This window comes from Crassostrea angulata, chromosome 9 (assembly GCF_025612915.1).
Source record: "Crassostrea angulata isolate pt1a10 chromosome 9, ASM2561291v2, whole genome shotgun sequence".
NCBI lineage: Eukaryota > Metazoa > Mollusca > Bivalvia > Ostreida > Ostreidae > Magallana > Magallana angulata.
Window position 1 is genome coordinate 21,356,418 of NC_069119.1, and position 18,774 is coordinate 21,375,191.

The following is an 18,774-nucleotide window of genomic DNA, read 5'->3' on the forward strand; positions in this document are numbered from 1 at the left end:
AGAAACCCTACTATGGGGGAAAAGTATTCTCTTTTGAGAAGTGGACAGGCATAGCCTAGGCTATGCCTGTCCACTTCTCAAAAGAGAATAGTATACTATATAGTATACTATATAGTAGCTTTTCCCCCCAAGGGGAAAGGCTACTATATAGTAGGTTTTCTGGGGGGAGAAGCTACTATGGGGGAAAAACTGCTATACAACAACGGTCCACTCTTAAAACAAAACAGGTTATTTTTACAGAATGAACAGTTTTCAGGTTATATAAACCATAATTTAGGCCTACATATCATACATGCAGTTCTTGTGTGGAAGTGTTGATTTTTGTGCGTGAGTGTATATTAAATAAAAAGATCAGGATGTGTTATTAAACATGTTAAATAAAATAAAATACGTGTCCTATGTTGTTTTCATTCTATAATCATTTTATTCTCTATTCATGCATCTTCTTATGCTATAAGGCAACGATGACGTTCCATACTATGACCTCGATTCACATGTAAACAAATTAACCAACTTCAATTTACGGAGCTGTCGATGGTCTTCAAAAGACTACCAGAGGCAACTTAAAGGACTCGGGTAATGTGCATTCAAGTTTGTTCAAATCATGGTTCCCTGTCGATCACCTAAAAAAATGGAAACGTATGAAAATTTCAAGGGTTTTCCTACATGTATAGCAAGCGAAAGCTATTATACCTTCGTGACCCATGTTTGAACCCACGCACAAATCTCAGAATTTGTTGGCCAGAAAAACTCATATTGTTTATCAAGTTATAAGTGTTGACATAATGAAAGGATGTGTAAACACCATGTATTAAAGTGTTGATAAAATGTAATCATGTAATAAAATGTTGCCATAATGTAAGGATACATTTGCCCCTGTTATACAGTGTCGACATAATGTCATAATGTATTGACCTGTTGGCATAACTTAATTAAGGATGATTTTACATATCTGACATCATGAAAAGACACGCTAGAAATTGCAACGAAGTCAGAGAAACTATTTCATGACTGTTGTTTTTAATTTCATAATTATCGTGAGATTAAGGATCCTCGACACCCCGTGACTTTTACTTTTAATGAAAGTACATCACAACATCACAACATGGCAATTTTAGCGCATTGTGAAACAGTTTATATCACCAATATTTGACGTCTATCTCTTGTCTGTGGCGCAGTGGGTGTTTCTTCAGTCTACCAACTCGCAGGTTCCGAGTCCAAATACTGCAGGGGTTTTTATTTTCATGAACAGCGGTAAAATTTAAAAAGTTTATTTTTTCCTAAAAAAGTGAGATATTTCGGATCATTTTCAAGTCGAACACATGCTAAAAATCCATAAATTATCTTTAAGTACTTTAGAAGAATGGGCTTGTAGGCAGAACTTTTCTCAGGTGTGTGGAGGACCCTAAAATCTTTTTACTTGTTTTGATTTCTACACGCAAAAACAGAATATTCCTATCGTTATTTCTGTGTTGTTTATATCAACTATTAATTACAATTAATTCAGATATGTCAAAGATACTAGTAACCGGTTAATCGATCGGAACGAATTGCGATTAACCGATTAGCAATTCTGCAATCGATTGCCATCCCGTTTAAATCGTTTAAATCATGCATGGTCCTCGGTGGGGCGATCAAGTTTTACATAGAATATATAGAGAAAATCTTTAAAAATCTTCTTCTCAGAAATTTTTTGGCCAGAAAAACTCATATTGTTTAAAAGCACCCTCAGGTACATGTAGTGTATATTCAAGTTTGTTCAAATCGTGGTCCCCCGGGGGGGGGGGGATCAAGTTTAACATAAGAATATGAAGAAAAAATCTTTTAAAATGTTCTTCTCAAAAACTGTCAGACAAGAAATGCTCTAACTTCTGTTTAAATCATGGTCCCCGGGGGTAGGGTTGGACCACAAAGGAGGATAAATTTTACATAGGAATGCATAGAAAAAATCTTCAGAAAACTTCCACCCAAAAGACCGAAGAAAGAATTTGTGTGGAAGCATCCTCAGGTAGTGTAGATTCAAATTCGTTCAAATCATGATCCCCGGGGTATGGTTGGGCCACATTGGGAGGGGGGTGAAATTTTTACATGGGATGCTATAGAGAAAAATCTTCTTGAAAAACATTTAGCCATAAGAAAAGCTGAAACTTGTATAAAAGCACATATTGCGCAGATTGATGTTTGATCATGAATATCTTGAGAAAAGTGGCCCAAAAAGGGGGATTTTTAAATACAAATAAAGAAAAAATCTAAAACAACAAAAGGGTTTGGTAATACGAGGATAAAAATTGGCAGATTTCTTAACATTTTGTGTAAGATTTCGTTTACTGAATTGTCAAGATATTTTGAATTTGATACTATTATGCTCCTTTAATCAGAATTATGGCTATTGTTGCTCGGGTGAGCAATGTGGCCTCTTGGCCTCTTGTCTATAGTTTGGCTGTTGATTCCCCCTGTTACATCCCTGTTGGTCAGTTTTTATATTAGAATTTCTTGATGCTCCTTCTTGTTTATGTTTGTCAGAAGAAAGTCTTCCTTCTCTCACACACCACGTATACCACGACATGCGGGCTGTATACTATGTTGTAGACGGGGTGTATACTGTTGTACACGGGGTGAATACTATGTTGTAGACGGGGTGTATACTATGTTGTAGACGGGGTGAATACTATGTTGTAGACGGGGTGTATACTGTTGTAGACGGGGTGAATACTATGTTGTAGACGGGCTGTATACTATGTTGTACACGGCGTGTATACTGTTGTACACGGGGTGAATACTATGTTGTAGACGGGGTGTATACTATGTTGTACACGGGGTGTATACTGTGTTGTAGACGGGCTGTATACTATGTTGTACACGGCGTGTATACTGTTGTACACGGGGTGAATACTATGTTGTAGACGGGGTGTATACTATGTTGTAGACGGGGTGTATACTGTGTTGTAGACGGGGTGTATACTGTTGTAGACGGGGTGAATACTATGTTGTAGACGGGGTGTATACTATGTTGTAGACGGGGTGTATACTATGTTGTAGACGGGGTGTATACTATGTTGTACAGGGTGTGTATACTATGTTGTACACCGGGTGTATATTATGTTGTACACGGGGTGTATACTATGTTGTAGACGGACATAGTATACACCCCGTGTACAACATTGTATACACCCCGTCTAAAAGAAAGACGTATACAAAGTTTTTGATGAAAAACTGTTGTGCATGGGATGTATACAGCCTGTTGTACCAGGGATGTCAAGTCGTGAGCTTGCTCACGCTTTCTTTCACTGTTACATGTATTTTGTTGCCCCCTTGACTTGACCATTGAAGTGATTAAGGTGGAAGATGATGGTGATAACCAAGTTATGACATCACTCTTAGGTACATGGTATAAATTTTACTCGCTATGTGGCCATGGACGATTAGATCCAAAAGGGTATGTCGCCCATAAAGAAAGTTACTCAAATCTGTGAGTGGGCATGTGGTTATTTACGACCCCGAGATAGAACCATTTTAACAGGAGCTTGAAAGGGTAGTTGGTGTCAAACAGCAAATTGAAGTACTCAGAAGTAGGCCTGTCTATTACATTGAAGGCCATTCAGCCATTGCTCTTTGAAATCAACAAGATTTGTCTGGCTTTTGAGCTAAGCAGCGTCATTTTAACTTGTTTTGACGCAAGAAAATAGGTAGATATGTTCTACTGAAAGTCCAAGGTCTTGTTAAAATGGTTCAAAACACTTTGTGAATTGTGAATTAATTAAGTGAATCTATTGAAATAGCGACTAATTAATAAATATATGATATTCATATTGAATATTGATATTCCTTACTACGTTTTGCTGAGCAACTTCCATAGAATTAAATTTTATGCACCAAAAATTAAGCTACATTTTTAACATAATTAATGAAGAACACATTCATATTTCAACATCTTCAGTATTGCCTGTTTAATCAGCATCATTTGCTGATGTCTACAGATTTGTATATAAGAGTAAAACAAAATGCAGAGGTACAATGTTAGTAATTAAATTTATTGAATTGACAAAAACAACATTTGTCAAACGTATCATGTGTAATATTAGGTACGTAACAAAGGGTGCCAAGTCCATGTGCGCCATGATACGCACACTTTGTTGAATGTCCGCCACTTTGCCGACCGTTCTTAACATGCATGTACCTTGAGTGTTTTGTTTTGACCCATATTTTTAAATGGGGCTACTTTCAGTCATCTGTTTTTTAAGCGGGTTGTTTTCTGCGTGTACCTCGTCAGTTACAATAAAACAAAATTTGTTTACCGCCTATCTAAATCATCAGAGTGAAATGAGCTCTACTTCTCTATTTATTTAAAGTTTCTTTTAATCAAAAGCTTTTGAAATCTACTTCTTAATTATTGAACTACTGATTGCATTGTATTGTATTGTATTGAACTACTGATATTTCATTGTAGTAACATATACAAATCGTTCGAACACAGGTTTTTTCAATATTCTCTAGGTTCTTTCCATTATTATTACTGGTTGGGTTTAAGATTAAGAAATGATATGTAAATATATTGTAACGTAAACGTGCTGATGTCTTTTTATTTCTGATAAAACTATTAAGAACTGAAGTAATTCAAATTGACAATCATTGCACGATAGAAATTATTGATTTGTTTGCGTTCTTTTTTCCTACATGTAGACCCTCGGTGACCAGAGCCTTTTTAAATGCTAAAATAGTCCATTTTATAAAACGTTCTAATTCATGGCCAAGATATATTTTGTGTGTTATCTCGTTCAGAGATACCGTGAGATGTCACTATACGGCCGATATAAACAAATCATCGTGACTACTGAGGAGCTTAGTGCTTAGGTGTTTATACTTTCCCCAGCAGCGTATTTTCTTGCAGATTTTCATTTTGAACGAAAGCAGTAAGTAATGTTATAAAATGCATGCAAATTAATTCATCCTGAAAGCGAGTCGTCGTTCCTTTTTATGATGGCGAGAAAGGTCATGCATTTCTCTAACCTGCATTCAGTTTATCTCCCCCTGCTGTGGATGTAGAGAAGATTTCTAGAATTTAATACACTTTCACTATACTGTACAGCCATATTGGCACCAGCATAGGGCCTTAACCCATTTAGGTAGAATGCTTTAATATGTGGATATCATAAGCATACTTTTAGGAGGGTGGATGAAGTTATTCTAAGATTTAATCGAATTCATTATTTGACCATATTGGCTACGTCCAAGGATCAATCTCTTTGAAATAAGTATAAATAATATCAAACATTTTGGTACAGAACATTTCTAACTTTATTATTCAATATTCATTAAGAAAATTGAACTAGTTTTGTCGGGTACATTGTTTTTGTGTGGAAGGTTTATTGACATAACATCATTACAATATTAATACTTTTATAAAATTTTTAAAACACTACTTTAAACGCAAAAATACGCCGACATTCTTAAAAATACTTGGCAAAGTGTTTTATATATACATAATTGTATTTTTAAAAATAATATCTTATAATGTCTTCCAGATATTATGTTGAAGGTGTTGGGACCATGTGTTCACTCTAACAAACTTACAGTGTACAGTCAAAAAGTCTTTCATTCACCTCCATTTAACTTGCAAACCCATCAACAAAATAGGACGTACAAACAGATGGACTCTTTTAAATGGCTTCTAAACAAAGCATACGTCAATGGAAAATGGATTTCAGCAGAGAATGGAAAAACGTTCGAAGGTATGTTATGCTTGTCGAACTCTGTCAGTTAGAAATTTCTTAATATTTTGAAAAGTTATTATTAATATTAGTTATTTGTCTCTTCTATATATTTTTTTGATTAACTTCGTGTATCTTGGGCTATAAGTATCATAAAATGAGTAAACCTAAAAAGACAATCATTTGATTTTACTTCAATAACTAGCATTTAAATTTGCTGTATCACTAATTATATAATTATACCGGTATTATTCAAAAGATGAGGAAAAGGTGTTAGTACATGTATTTAGGGTACGTGACTGGGTAAACGTTTTCATCTTCTGGTTGGCAATCAGCCTAATATCTGAAGTAATTTCGTACATTGTTTTGGTATTGATTCGGAAGCAATTTTTAATTTAATGACACAATTTTACAAAATGTTTAAGAAAGAGACAATGTTACTGATTTTTTCCATTCTTTTCTATTTCTTGTCAACTTTTTATTAAGTCATAGAAATGCGTGTTTAATTCTATTCGGTAGAGGCTGGCGCACTTCTTAGAATTTTTGACAAATATATTACAAATATATTACTAAAGAGAATTATAAACCCATAAGAATCAATATGCTTCAGCTCACATATGATAAAGAAAATAAGCGACAAAACTGATTTTTTTCTGTTGTTGCCAGTCTTAGACTCTTCTTCTCATATTAATTGCATTAAGCCCAGCGTGTGATATGATAAACCTGTTCTATCATTCAATGATTTAATTTAGTTACAAATCCAGCCACCGGGGAAGTCCTTGGATCCGTGCCTGATATGAATGGATCTGATACAGAGTCAGCTATAAAGACGGCGTATGTAGCGTTCCAGAGCTGGAAGGAAAGAACTGCAAAAGTAACACAATTCATTTCTGAGAAAATGTGTGATTTTGATTTAATATAAAGCAGATTTTTTAAATCTAAGTAATAGGTTTAAAGGGTCGAATGCCAAAACTCTTTTAGCCTTCATTTTTCAGAAAAGGAGAAATATTTTGAAAAGTTACACTGTACACAAGATGCGCTAAATAATTTGGAAACGATTTGCCACATTTGAGTTTGAGTAAAACAGCCCCAAAATGGTCGATCCTTAATATATAGTTTTCTGTATATTTCGAAAAATGGCTTCGCATATCTAAATAGCTGTGGAACAAAATGTGTTACATTGTATTCAAATAACAAGAGATATCGTTTTAAATTAAGACAAAAGGGTCCAACCGTTTCTCAACTACATGTATTTATATTTAAACTATAACTCGTACGTGATCCCATTTTTGTAAGATATTAAAAAACAGAATTGTATATTATAATGTTCAGCAACTAAACATATACATAGCATAATTATCATGTATGCAAATGTTTTTTAGTGTTTAAAAGGACCAGAAATGTTTCAAACAACGTATATCTTTTGCTTAAAATGATCTTTAAATGAGAAAAGGGCTTTGAGTCGAAGGTTAGGATTTAAAAGCATTTAATTAACAGATTATGTGACTGTATATATATATATAGTTTTTTCGCGGACAAGAAATTTTCGCGACGATCGCGTTTACATAGAGAATTTTTATCACGAAAATAAAACACCACGAACCACTTGATGTGTAATAAATTGCACAGTTTAGTATTCGCGAATAAAAGTTTGTTTACAGTAAATGGTCTTCTATCTGTCTTTTGCCTGCCGAACAGATTCTTGGGTATATATAGCAGCCATTGAAAATGTAGAACTATGTAAAAGTATCTCTTGCTTAATAATGTTTTATAAGTAAGTGAATGGTGAATTTGTTATTGAACAGGAGCGGAGTGAGATAATGCTACGGTGGACCAATCTTTGTAACGTTCATAAAGAGGATCTGGCCAAGCTTATCACCATGGAAAATGTGTGTACTTCAGAAATGAAATTTTAAAAAAAATTGTTATTTCCTCTCCCATTTCCATATGGCTGTATGTTTAACTAATCCCAATTTTTTTAATTCTATGATAAATATACAGTACTAAATAATCTTCAATATTACAAACTTAAGAAGCTTAAGTAATGTGAACTACGAGACATAAATATTTCAATATGGCACCACATGCATCATCTATCTAAAGTGTAGTTTTTCTGTATAATGTATAATATTATTCGAGTTTCTTCAATCATATAATTTAAATGTTAACACGGTTTGCTTAACAAAAAATTAACAATTTATGTATATATACTAGATTAACTTTGGACAAATAAAGTTCTTCACTTGCATGGAAGCGATGAGATGGATGGGAGGGGGTTTCTGTAAATAAAAAAAGCAACAATATGCATGGATGTTCGATTTATTGTAATACAGGATATTATTTTTGAATTAAGGGCAAACCCTTAAAAGACTCCATGGCGGAGTTGAGTTATGGGGTTGGTTTTTTAGAGCTGTATGCCGAGGAAGCTAAACGTGTATATGGCGACATTATTCCCACCAATGCAAAGAGCCGACGTTTGCTTGTTTTAAAACAGCCGATTGGAGTGTGTGGAATGATAACACCGGTAAGTAGTGATCAAACTACAATAGTTGAGATGTATTAATGTTTTATTTGGTATATTATAATTAATCTTTGTAGATTTGATTTGCATAATAATGTCTCTTTAAAGGGGATATAATTTAAAATTTTTGAAATTTTATTGGTATTTTTCAAAAAACCACTAGGCCAGAAAAGCTCAAATTTGCAATAAAGCATCCCCAGGTGTAGTGATAATTTAATTTGTTAAAATAATATAATGGTCCCTGGCGGTAGGGTGTTGCCACATTTGGGGGATAAATTTTTACATAGGAAAATGTCGAGAAAATCTTTAAAAATCTTCTTCTCAAATATATTATGCTAGAAAAGCTTGAATTTGTGTGTAAGCATCCTCAGTGATGTAGACTGAAGTTGTTTTTAAATTATGGCCCCCGGGATAGGATGTGGCCACATTAGGGGGGAACCAAGTTCTACATAAAAATATTTAGAGAAAATCTTTTTCTTTTTTATGTTGAATGTCAGGGAAGTTAGTGATTGGATTGTGTATTATGCACGGTTTCATATTTAGTATTCTTTAAGTTTTTATATTTAATGGGTCAATGCTGTACAAGTAGCTTGGTACAAGAAACGTTTGGATGATTCCTTCTAAAAAAAATGTAGTTAACAAATTAAGCACACATTAGCCTGATGAGATGAAAGAATACATATCATTAAAGAAACAATATCAGGATAAAGCAATTAGCCAACAAAATTGAAAAATATGGTTGATTAATTGTTGTTAATTAATCAAATAAGGGTATTTAGGATTTATTATGACAAAGTGAAACTGTCTTGGTTGGGGAGGGGGGGGGGATCTTCCGACTAAAGCTGATGATCATTCCACTGATGAAGTTGTCTGAGTAAAATTGGCGTGTCTACAAATAAACAAGTACCAAGGCTTTTATTTTTATTCCAATGCTTTGACCAAACTTCTGATGGGAGGTACTGGACTTTTTTCAGTGGAACTTCCCTCATGCAATGATAACACGGAAAGCGGCGGCGGCCATTGCTGCTGGTTGTTCAGTGGTGATCAAGCCTGCAGAGGACACACCGCTATCAGCCCTAGCCCTTTGTCAGGTTCGCATTACTGTTCTATCAACTGCTCTTACAGATGACGTGAAATTGAAATAGCATTGACCATATGTAGAGGCAAAATCCTTTTTATAGCATATTTATTCAGGCACGTAGCATCGTTTTTGAGGTGGGGGGGTCAGACTCATCCAAAATATCTTCACAAGCCCAAAAAAAAAGAAAAAAAAACTTTCAACATGTTATATGTTTGAAGCATATTGTATAGGCCCTGTTTTACATTTAGAAATTAATATTACATGTAAACAATTTGATCGACTTCTGCATAAACCCGAGTAAATATATAGATGCATGAGTCTGATTTTTTTAACCGCAAGAAGTTGGAAGAAATTTAACTTTCAAGCCCTCTTAAAAAACGACATCACTGACACCAGTGTTTTATTATGTCGAGTGCATTGGATTTATAAAAATTTGATGTTTAGAAAGATTTTACTTCAAATCAGTGTTACTGTTAAAAAATAATAACTATTTTAAGTGCAAAAAGGCTTTGATAAAAATATATTTTTCATAATCACCATGGTCAATCTAATCATTGTGCTTATTTTGAAAACTAAAACAATATTTGATGTAAACATTTTTCCAGATTAGAACAGCCGAAGACAAATGTTAATACAGCAAACTGCATTTTAAGTGCAAAAAGGTCATATCCAATGTGCTTTATGTTTTGTCTATAGATTTCAATTACATACAACCATATTGAAGAACGAAATGCCTGAAGACAGATATTTTATATTGAATATAAAATAATATAATACCGATTATTGCCTCTGGTTTGTACTAATCATAAGGTAGACTTTTTCGCGTAACTGCATATTGCACTTAGTTTAAAGTATCTTGAACTGGAAGTCTACAAGTTGTAACCTTCGCCTTTAACACTCAAATAGAAGCGAGATTCACTACGAGACTGTTCTTTTTCAAAATGGGTTCATATTAATCGGTACCACTCTTAGCCAAAAGAGTAAGGCCTTAGTTGTGAGATAAAATGTATGCCTTCTTACCTTAGTCCTAATTTTTTTTCTTTTCTACTAGCTTGCTGAAGAGGCTGGGCTTCCTGCTGGTGTTTTAAATGTAGTCACCGTGTCGCGAGACAATGCCCCGGATGTAGGAAGGACTCTGTGTGAGAGCCCACTGGTCCAACACATCTCCTTCACCGGGTCCTCTGCCGTGGGCAAGGTAACACATCAACAACCAAAACATACCTAGCATGTCTATGTGTGTGTTGTTTTGTACTTCATTGGTACATCTACAAAAACGTTGTTTGCAATCATTTTGGATGAATTATATATGATACTGTATTGAAAATAATTTTTAAAAAATGATTGATTACAAGTACATGTAGCAATATTCTCAACCTCCAGGAGCCAGTCACTTGACATTTATTGAAATTCGGCCATTTGTTCATAAATGTTCCTAATTAATTTCCTGCAATTTAAAGTGCATTCGTTTAAACAATAAAATGCTTTCTCTCGTGATTCATTTGGAATATGAAGGTAGCGACATTGCAGAATAAATACATAACCGCGTTAGCGGGTTATGCAATGAATCATTAAAGAAAGCATTTTATAGTTTATATTAACGTCTTTCTTTTAGCAAATTAATTAATTGATTATGAAAAGTAAGTAAAATTCAGTACGTACTTTAGCTAATTAAAGGAAACAGCCAAATTGTCTCCTGTGACACGTTGAGTCTGGCATCATGATTATTTCGTGCAGTCCGTGATTTTTCTCAGGTCGCTGTAGGTTTCGACCAATCGATAAAGAAGGCGTGTCAATTTAAGTTCTGTCGGTTTCTTGTCAGTTTCAGCCGCTGTAGATTTCGACCAATCGATAAACGACGGGCCGTGTAGATTTCAGTCTGGCTGTTTCTATAGAGCTATGAATTAACTATGTATGTTTCCGTAAGAAATAGAGGGAATAATACTTTGTAGATGTAAATATATTCACCCTTTAAATTGGGGAAGACCTATGTAGAATTTTCAAACAGATCAATTACAGTTCGTCTTTTGCTAAGTAAACCTTATTTTTAGAAAAATTACATATATGGTGATTTACCTTGGACGGTAACAATAAATTATATTATAATCTAACGCACTGTACTATATACTCAGTACATGTATATCATTGTTTATTTCGTGTATACGAATGTTCTTGTTAAAACAGAACATTGTATAGAGTACAAAGCTGTACGTCTTTATCACTGCGGATGACCTCTGTGAGTATTTACAGTGCCTGTTGTCACAGTCAGCCTCAACGGTCAAGAAGACTGCTATGGAGTTGGGAGGAAATGCGCCTTTCCTTGTGTTCGAGTCGGCTGATTTAGAGGCAGCAGTGAAAGGAGTTATCGCCTGTAAATTCAGGTGTTCAGGACAGGTAACCATATGTCAAGGATTATGTGATATACTCGTACAGCCTCCAGTATTAAAAAATATAAAGTATCGGGATTTCAGTCTCATTTTGCATGGAATTAATCTTTAGCATAAAATTTTATGCACTATCGTAGTACCCCTTCTTCTCACTGTGTGTTACGTCAGTTTCATCATATATATATATGGTAGGGAAACATTTTTTACGGTATATTCATCTCCATATATAGACTTTAAAGGGGCATGATCACGATTTTGGCCATTTATTTTTCCGATTTTAATGTTTACAATGCTTCAGTTAGGCATTTTTAATAGGCAACCATAATTTGAGTGTCATTCGTTGATTATATATAGGCGAGTTACAGAGCTTGAAATTCTTTGTTTGTTTACATTTTGAATGTTGAAGTGAAAATTCCAATTTTAGACCTAAAATGAATGTGTTGAAGTTAAGGACCTGTTTATTTATGCTTAAAATGAATAAAAAGATAGACAAATCAGCTTGAAAAAGATTTTTAATGATATATTGAACCTATGTAAACAAAAATGGGACACGAGCCTTGTTCACATAACAAAGAATTGTGAGCCCAGTATCTTGCTTATAAATAACTCTTCGAATGACCCTCACATTTCATTTGTTCACTAGAAATACGTTCCTTAAGCATTGTTAAGCTACACCCTACACTTGAAAGCCCCTAAATACACAGATTCAACTGGGTACATTTTTCTATTCCAGCTGGTAATTGTATTTTATTGAAAAATATAAGTGAAAGGAAAAAAGGGTCTCAGTGGGCCCATAATTAACTTTTTCAAAGATGTAAAAAAAGAAGTCCAATTTACCTTCACATTTAAAATTAAACGAATTTACATTGTGCGAACTCGCTTTTTTTACATGTACATATCGGGGGCTCGTAACATAAAGGGTACTTAAGTCTACGACAGTGCTTAAGCAGGACTTATGTTCATTCTTAGACTTAAGTCCGTAACTAGAAGAGTGCTTAGCTAGGACAATTTACCTAAAACTTAGGCGGCCGATTGAGGTGGCTTAAGTTTATCCTAAGTTTCTTTTACACATTTTTAGAAGTTTATTTGTTAAGTAATTCAATTTAGCCTGTAAATACAGTGTATTTATAACATAGTTTAAACAAATTAATATCTTGATATTCACCAATATTAGAGTTTTGGTTTGATTGATATAAACATTAGCACTGGTGTATGCAAGCGGGCTGCTGAATAGAAGTACCTGTGACTACATGTATATATGTAAACTCGCGAAATCTGAGAAATTATAAAAAGAACGTTTGAAGACAAAAAAAAAAAAAACCCTCAGTGATTTTAAAGACGAGGATTGCCTCATATATTGACTTAATGAAGAAATTGTACTCAGAGTAAGTGAGTTGCTTATTGGTGAGGTAAGATGTTGAACAAACAATAAATAGAAATCAACTATGTTATTCTATCAAGTTCTAACGGCATAGCGATATTACGCCACAGGCAGTCTTCGAGAATGACTAGTGAATATTCATCAAAACAAAGACGTAACAACAACAGACTGAAGGTATTGCCTGAGATCCATTGCTTTGAGCTTTTTATAGATTTTTAGTTAAATATATTTACAGTCATGCCACCTTGAATTTTTGTGTCTGTACATTTAGTTCTACCCCATCTAACATAAAAAAAATACCAAGCACATGTATCTATAAATAAACATGATATCAACCTAAGACTCATTACCAAAACATTCAAATTCGATAAAAGAAATGAACAGTTCGTTTTTACTTTTTAACTTAAGTTTGACTTTAAGTTAGCTAAGACATTGCTAATTTTGCTTTATGTTACGGTATAAGACATACTTATGTAGGTCCTAAGATTCCGCCTAAGTCCCACTCATGTAAGTCAAAATCTTAGCATGCTTTATGTTACGAGTCCCTTCATATTACTCGTCTGTGCCGCGTATCACATGATATACTTTTAAGAAGCGTGCTGTACGTGATTGTATGCGCCTTTCGCGATCCTTTATTTATGCGATTACATTATTTGTAATTTGTGTTTTCAACTAGGGTTATTTTTGATTGCAATTTGGCGATAAACAATGTACCGTGATACGTAAACTAATCTTTTACGATCAATCTATTGTCTTAATTAAATAGATGTATCCATAATAGCATAATATGCTATCTTTAGGGAGACACTGAAAACATTGTCAGCATGTAAATTGTTTTTCCTCGTGTTTTTAGACATGTGTTAGTGCAAACAGAATATATGTACAAGAAGGCATATATGACAAGTTTGTGGCTAGGTTTGCTGAAGAAATGGACAACGAGTTAAGGACAGGAGATGGACTCCAACCTGGTACCACTCAGGGGCCACTGATCAACCAGAGGGCAGTTCAAAAAGTAGGCTACTGAAACATAAAGCAGAACTCGTTACAATTAATCAAACTTGATCAACTTTGACTGCTAAATATTTTGACACTAATTAAATTTTTTACTTTTATTTCATTGACTACAGTTTTCTGATTTGTTCTATGTAAAGCTCATATTGATTTTAAAAGACTTAAATGTATTTGATGCAGTTAAAGTTGTTTAATTTACCTCAGTTGTACATGTTTTCAAGTAGTGTGATATTATTACATGTGTATACATATAAACATGTATTAATACAATAATTAACATTCGTGGCTCTTAACTTTTAAAAAGATAGATTCTTTCGTACAAGATGCCATTCAGCATGGAGCCCGGCTTGTAAGGGGTGGTTCTAAGGGGCAGGGTAATTTCTACTATCCTACACTACTCTCAGAAGTGACGTCACAAATGATGTGTGCTAGGGAGGAGATATTTGGTCCCATCGCTGGAGTTCTAAGGTTAGGGCCATTTGACTTCCATGCTTAGTTCGTTTTGCTGTACATATTTATGAAATTATAGTTTTTATGTGGATCCTTCATAATGTCGTGTATTACTAATGTGACATGTATCTTAAACGCTTTTCCCGTATAATTCTTTCCAGATTCAAAACAGAAGACGAAGCTGTGATCATGGCCAACGACACTCAGTGGGGATTGGCTGGTAAGTTCAAGGCATTGAAGTTTATTTAGCTCCCAATAAAAACTGATCCATAAGACCTTTTTTACAAACAATCAAAATATTAAATTAAAAAAATGCTGCAGTAAGGTTTTTTTTAGTACAGTTTGTCCCGCATCCATTTAAATTTGCCCATCCGTTGTCCGTAAAAATTCATGTTTTTCGACCTGTTTTTTTTACATGTAATTTGCAATTCTAATAAAATTAACTTTAGAACAATGCATCTCTAGATAAAGGGAAACAAAAATTCGTTCATACCAATTAAATGGGATATTAAAGGGGGTGAAAATAGGATGGTCCATTTAATATTTTAAGTACCAATTAGTGCATAGTGACCTTCATTTTGCCTTCCCTTTGCCTGCATGTCCATGTCTTTCAAGCCTCTGATTTCGAGTATATAATAATATAATTACGTGTTGCTCTGACGGATATCCACTAGATGGTTACTTTCATTTTTTTATACTTGTAATTTCAGGATATTTATTTTCTCGTGACCTTAGCCAGATCTGGAGAGTGACTGAGCGACTTGAGGCGGGTATTGTGGGGGTCAATGAGGGAGTGGTCCCGTGTCCCGAGGTCCCTCTCGGGGGATGGAAAGAATCAGGGCTTGGGAGAGAGGGAGGAAGATATGGGATCGAGGAGTTCCTAGAACTGAAGTATGTGTGCATGGGGGGACTCTAGCCGAGATTCTCGCGGAAAATGAAAGAGGATGAATGTTATCAATGATAACGTGTTCACTGACACCAGTGTATCGAGAAGGACTTGATAACAGTAAGCTAGCTGTATTTTGGTGCCATAGAAATGTATAATAGTAAAAATCAGGAAACCACAAACGCAATGAATACGTACATGTATATTACATGTACTAGTATAAAATAGTTATGATTATGTTATTACGTGTATTTTACTGTGAAAAACATGTATGGTATATTAATGCATGGTATATTAATAAATATTTGCTATGTTCTTAAATCTTAATATAAAATCTTCAAAACCAGAGTAAATATTTTATGGATTGGCTATTGTCACGGGAAAAGTCTACTGTTATATGCGATTTTCTTTTTTGTTACAAGTTTCATATGTTATTCAATCTAATTTCAAGTATCTTTTGATTTTGCTGTTTCTTGTTCATTCATGTGACCTGACATTGCATTTTAAATACCATGCTGTGTTCAAATTGATACGGAAATATTATACATACATTTGTGTCTTTCTTTAAAAGCATTCATTCCTATATATGTTTGTTATGTGATATAAAATTATATTTTATTCTACATGTACATGTATTAGATCAAATCTTGTAAATAAAATGACCGCATACAACACCTACTTGATGATGTTCTTTTCTTGAATTTGATCCGATTAGTGCAGACTAGCATCTTCAGAATATTAAAAAAAGAGAAATAAAATAAAATGAAAACCATGGACTTGGAAACATGCTGTAGTCTGATGCATGTTACAGGGGACTTCCCTGATGTAAACGCTATGAATAAGTTTGTAGATTTTACAATCGATCTCAACTGAGAAGCTTATTACAGGCGCGGATTCAGAAATTTTTAAAAGGGAGGATGGAGTAGTTAAGGAGAAATTTAGGTACACTTGCGGCCCGGGATATTTTTTCAGAGGCAGAGGGTTGGAGGCCATTAATAATTCCCAAGAACATTGTTTGTTCAGAAAGGGGGGGGGGGGGCTTCAAAAAGCTTCTGAATTTTTGAGATTTTGATGAGGAAATAAGGCCGTTTAATAATACCCAAGAACATTGTATGCTCTCTCTCTCTCTCTCTCTCTCTCTCTCTCTCTCTCTCTCTCTCTCTCTCTCTCTCTCTCTCTCTCCTTTTTTTTGCTTTTTCAAAGGGGTTTCAGTTAATGTGTAATATTTCTTATGAACACAATGCTATGTATCGTCCATGTATATGTACTGCAGTCACGTATCACCGTTTTCAATTCAATGTGAATTACAATGGTTTATTGACATCACCATGTTGGCATATGGTCAAAATGAAATCAAATGACTGACAAAAGAATATTATAACATAAAGGCTATAGCATGCAAGACAATTTTATACAGTTCTTCATAGTCCCTGGAACTGTTTTCTCTGCATAAAGCATGTAGTGCAACTTAATAATATACTATATATAATTAAATATTTTACTGTAGAAATGACGTTTTCCTGAGTTAGAAGATAAGATTTTGTTCAATTGTTCAAAGATCATATGACAACAAAAGTTGTTTTTTTGGTTCAACTTAAACCTCAAATCCTTATGGGAATTAAATAGGCCTATCTAAATATGTTAAGTTTAGTTTTTGTTGAAGATACAGAGTAGGACTTTAACTGTCACCTTGTTTTACTCCTCGAAATGGCTCCTTGGCTCTGAATGGTTCACTCAACTTTTAAAAGTGGTGGTGGGGGGAATTAAATAAATGGCTGATTAAAAAAATCTTGACTAGTGAAATTTTTTCTCTCCAAAAAATCGAGAAAATCCTAATCCCTTTGGAGGTGGGGGTAGCATATTCCTTCATGTATATCTTCAATTTCACTGTTAATTTCCTTCTTTTCACATTACTGGACCACCGGTAATCAAAGTTATACGTTGGACACCCCCCTTTCCCCGGGAATAAAAACTTCTGAACCTGTGCATCATGTTCAGGTGGTCTGGAGTACACCAACAGCTCACGTATTTTTAGCTCACCTGAGTTGAAAACTCAAGTGAGCTTTTCTGATCACATTTTGTCCGTCTGTTCGTCTGTCTGTCTGTAAACTTTTTACATTTTGAACTTCTTCTCTAATTCAATTTCAACCAAATTTGGCACAAAGCATCCTTATGGGAGGGCGAATATAAATTGCAGAAATAAAAGACCGATCTGTATTCAAAGCGGAGAAAACCTTGAAACTGTAGAAAAAGGGGGGTGCATTTTTAAAAATCTTCTTCTCAAGAACTACTGAGTCAAATTCAACGTAGTTTAGCATAAATTATCCTTATGGGAAGGAAAATATAAATTGCAAAAATAAAGGGCTAATTATGTTTCAAATTTGAGTAATTAACGGAAATGATATTAAGACAGAGAGAATGAAGGTCAATCAGTGTAACTTCGGGTTCGGTATTCCATATCTCAAAACCCTCTTTGAAACAAAGAAGCGGCCATTTTGAACGTATAAGAAATGGTCAATCTGACAAAGATGAATTTGGTTGTTGTGGAACAGTTTGCGTGCGAAAGGAATATTTGAAACGTGCAAGATACTAGTACATTAATGCCGATTTTGTTAAGTAAACTGTTACTGTTACAGGTACGGTACTTTAACAACTAAAATACAAATTCTAATGGTAATACGGTATGGTTTTTGCGTAATAGTTGATTACTGCAATGTGTTTTAGGCTAGTTGTAAGTATTTTCTCGTCTATTCAGTCTAAACGGAGATTAATATTACTGATGGAAATACTCACTCCGTGTACATGTAGCAGAGACATAAGTAATTGTTAGCTTACCTGAGGTGAAATATACAGTGAAATATCTTTAAAAATTTGTTTCTCAAAAACCAATTGGCCAGAAAAGCTGTAACTTGTGTGGAAGCATCCTCAGGTAATGTTGATTCATTCTAGTTTTTTCAAACCATGATTTCAGGGGATAGGGTGGGCCCACCATGGGGGGTCAAATTATGGTGGTGCGTGTAATTTGGTATTATCTCTACGTAATAGTTGATTAATGCAACATGTTCTATTAAGATGTTCAGCAATTTCAATCTGAACGGAGATTATTCTCGCTGCTAGAAAATATATTTATTAACTAAAGTACATATATGATGAAAAACAAATTGAGTTTTCTCTTTGTTTTAGTGCAGTTTTCTCTTGTTTTAATTGTTTGCAAATTCCCATAATTTTACTATCCTGAGAGTCAAGCTTCGAGTTATAAGCAAGATACAGAGTTTTGCGCACAATGCCACTATATGTTTGTACACAAAGCTGAGGTCATCCTTTAGTTTGTTTATATTTTAAATTCAGGTAT

General features: G+C 34.4%; 1 protein-coding gene across 2 annotated transcripts; it reads left to right on the forward strand.

Annotated features, from left to right (window-relative positions):
* Nucleotides 1-483: 483 nt before the first annotated feature.
* Nucleotides 484-15,999, forward strand: LOC128163782 (3-sulfolactaldehyde dehydrogenase-like). 2 transcript variants are annotated; one of them, XM_052827440.1, is made up of 12 exons: nucleotides 484-576; nucleotides 5,523-5,729; nucleotides 6,461-6,582; nucleotides 7,514-7,597; nucleotides 8,062-8,232; nucleotides 9,204-9,320; nucleotides 10,362-10,505; nucleotides 11,558-11,701; nucleotides 13,929-14,087; nucleotides 14,391-14,554; nucleotides 14,698-14,756; nucleotides 15,247-15,999. In XM_052827440.1, the coding sequence occupies exons 2-12, from the start codon at nucleotides 5,528-5,530 to the stop codon at nucleotides 15,450-15,452; spliced, it is 1,572 nt and encodes a 523-aa protein (XP_052683400.1). In that variant the 5' UTR covers nucleotides 484-576; nucleotides 5,523-5,527; the 3' UTR covers nucleotides 15,453-15,999. The 2 variants fall into 2 exon arrangements, with proteins under 2 accessions (XP_052683400.1, XP_052683399.1); XM_052827439.1 differs by lacking the exon at nucleotides 484-576 and adding an exon at nucleotides 4,768-4,910.
* Nucleotides 16,000-18,774: the final 2,775 nt, after the last annotated feature.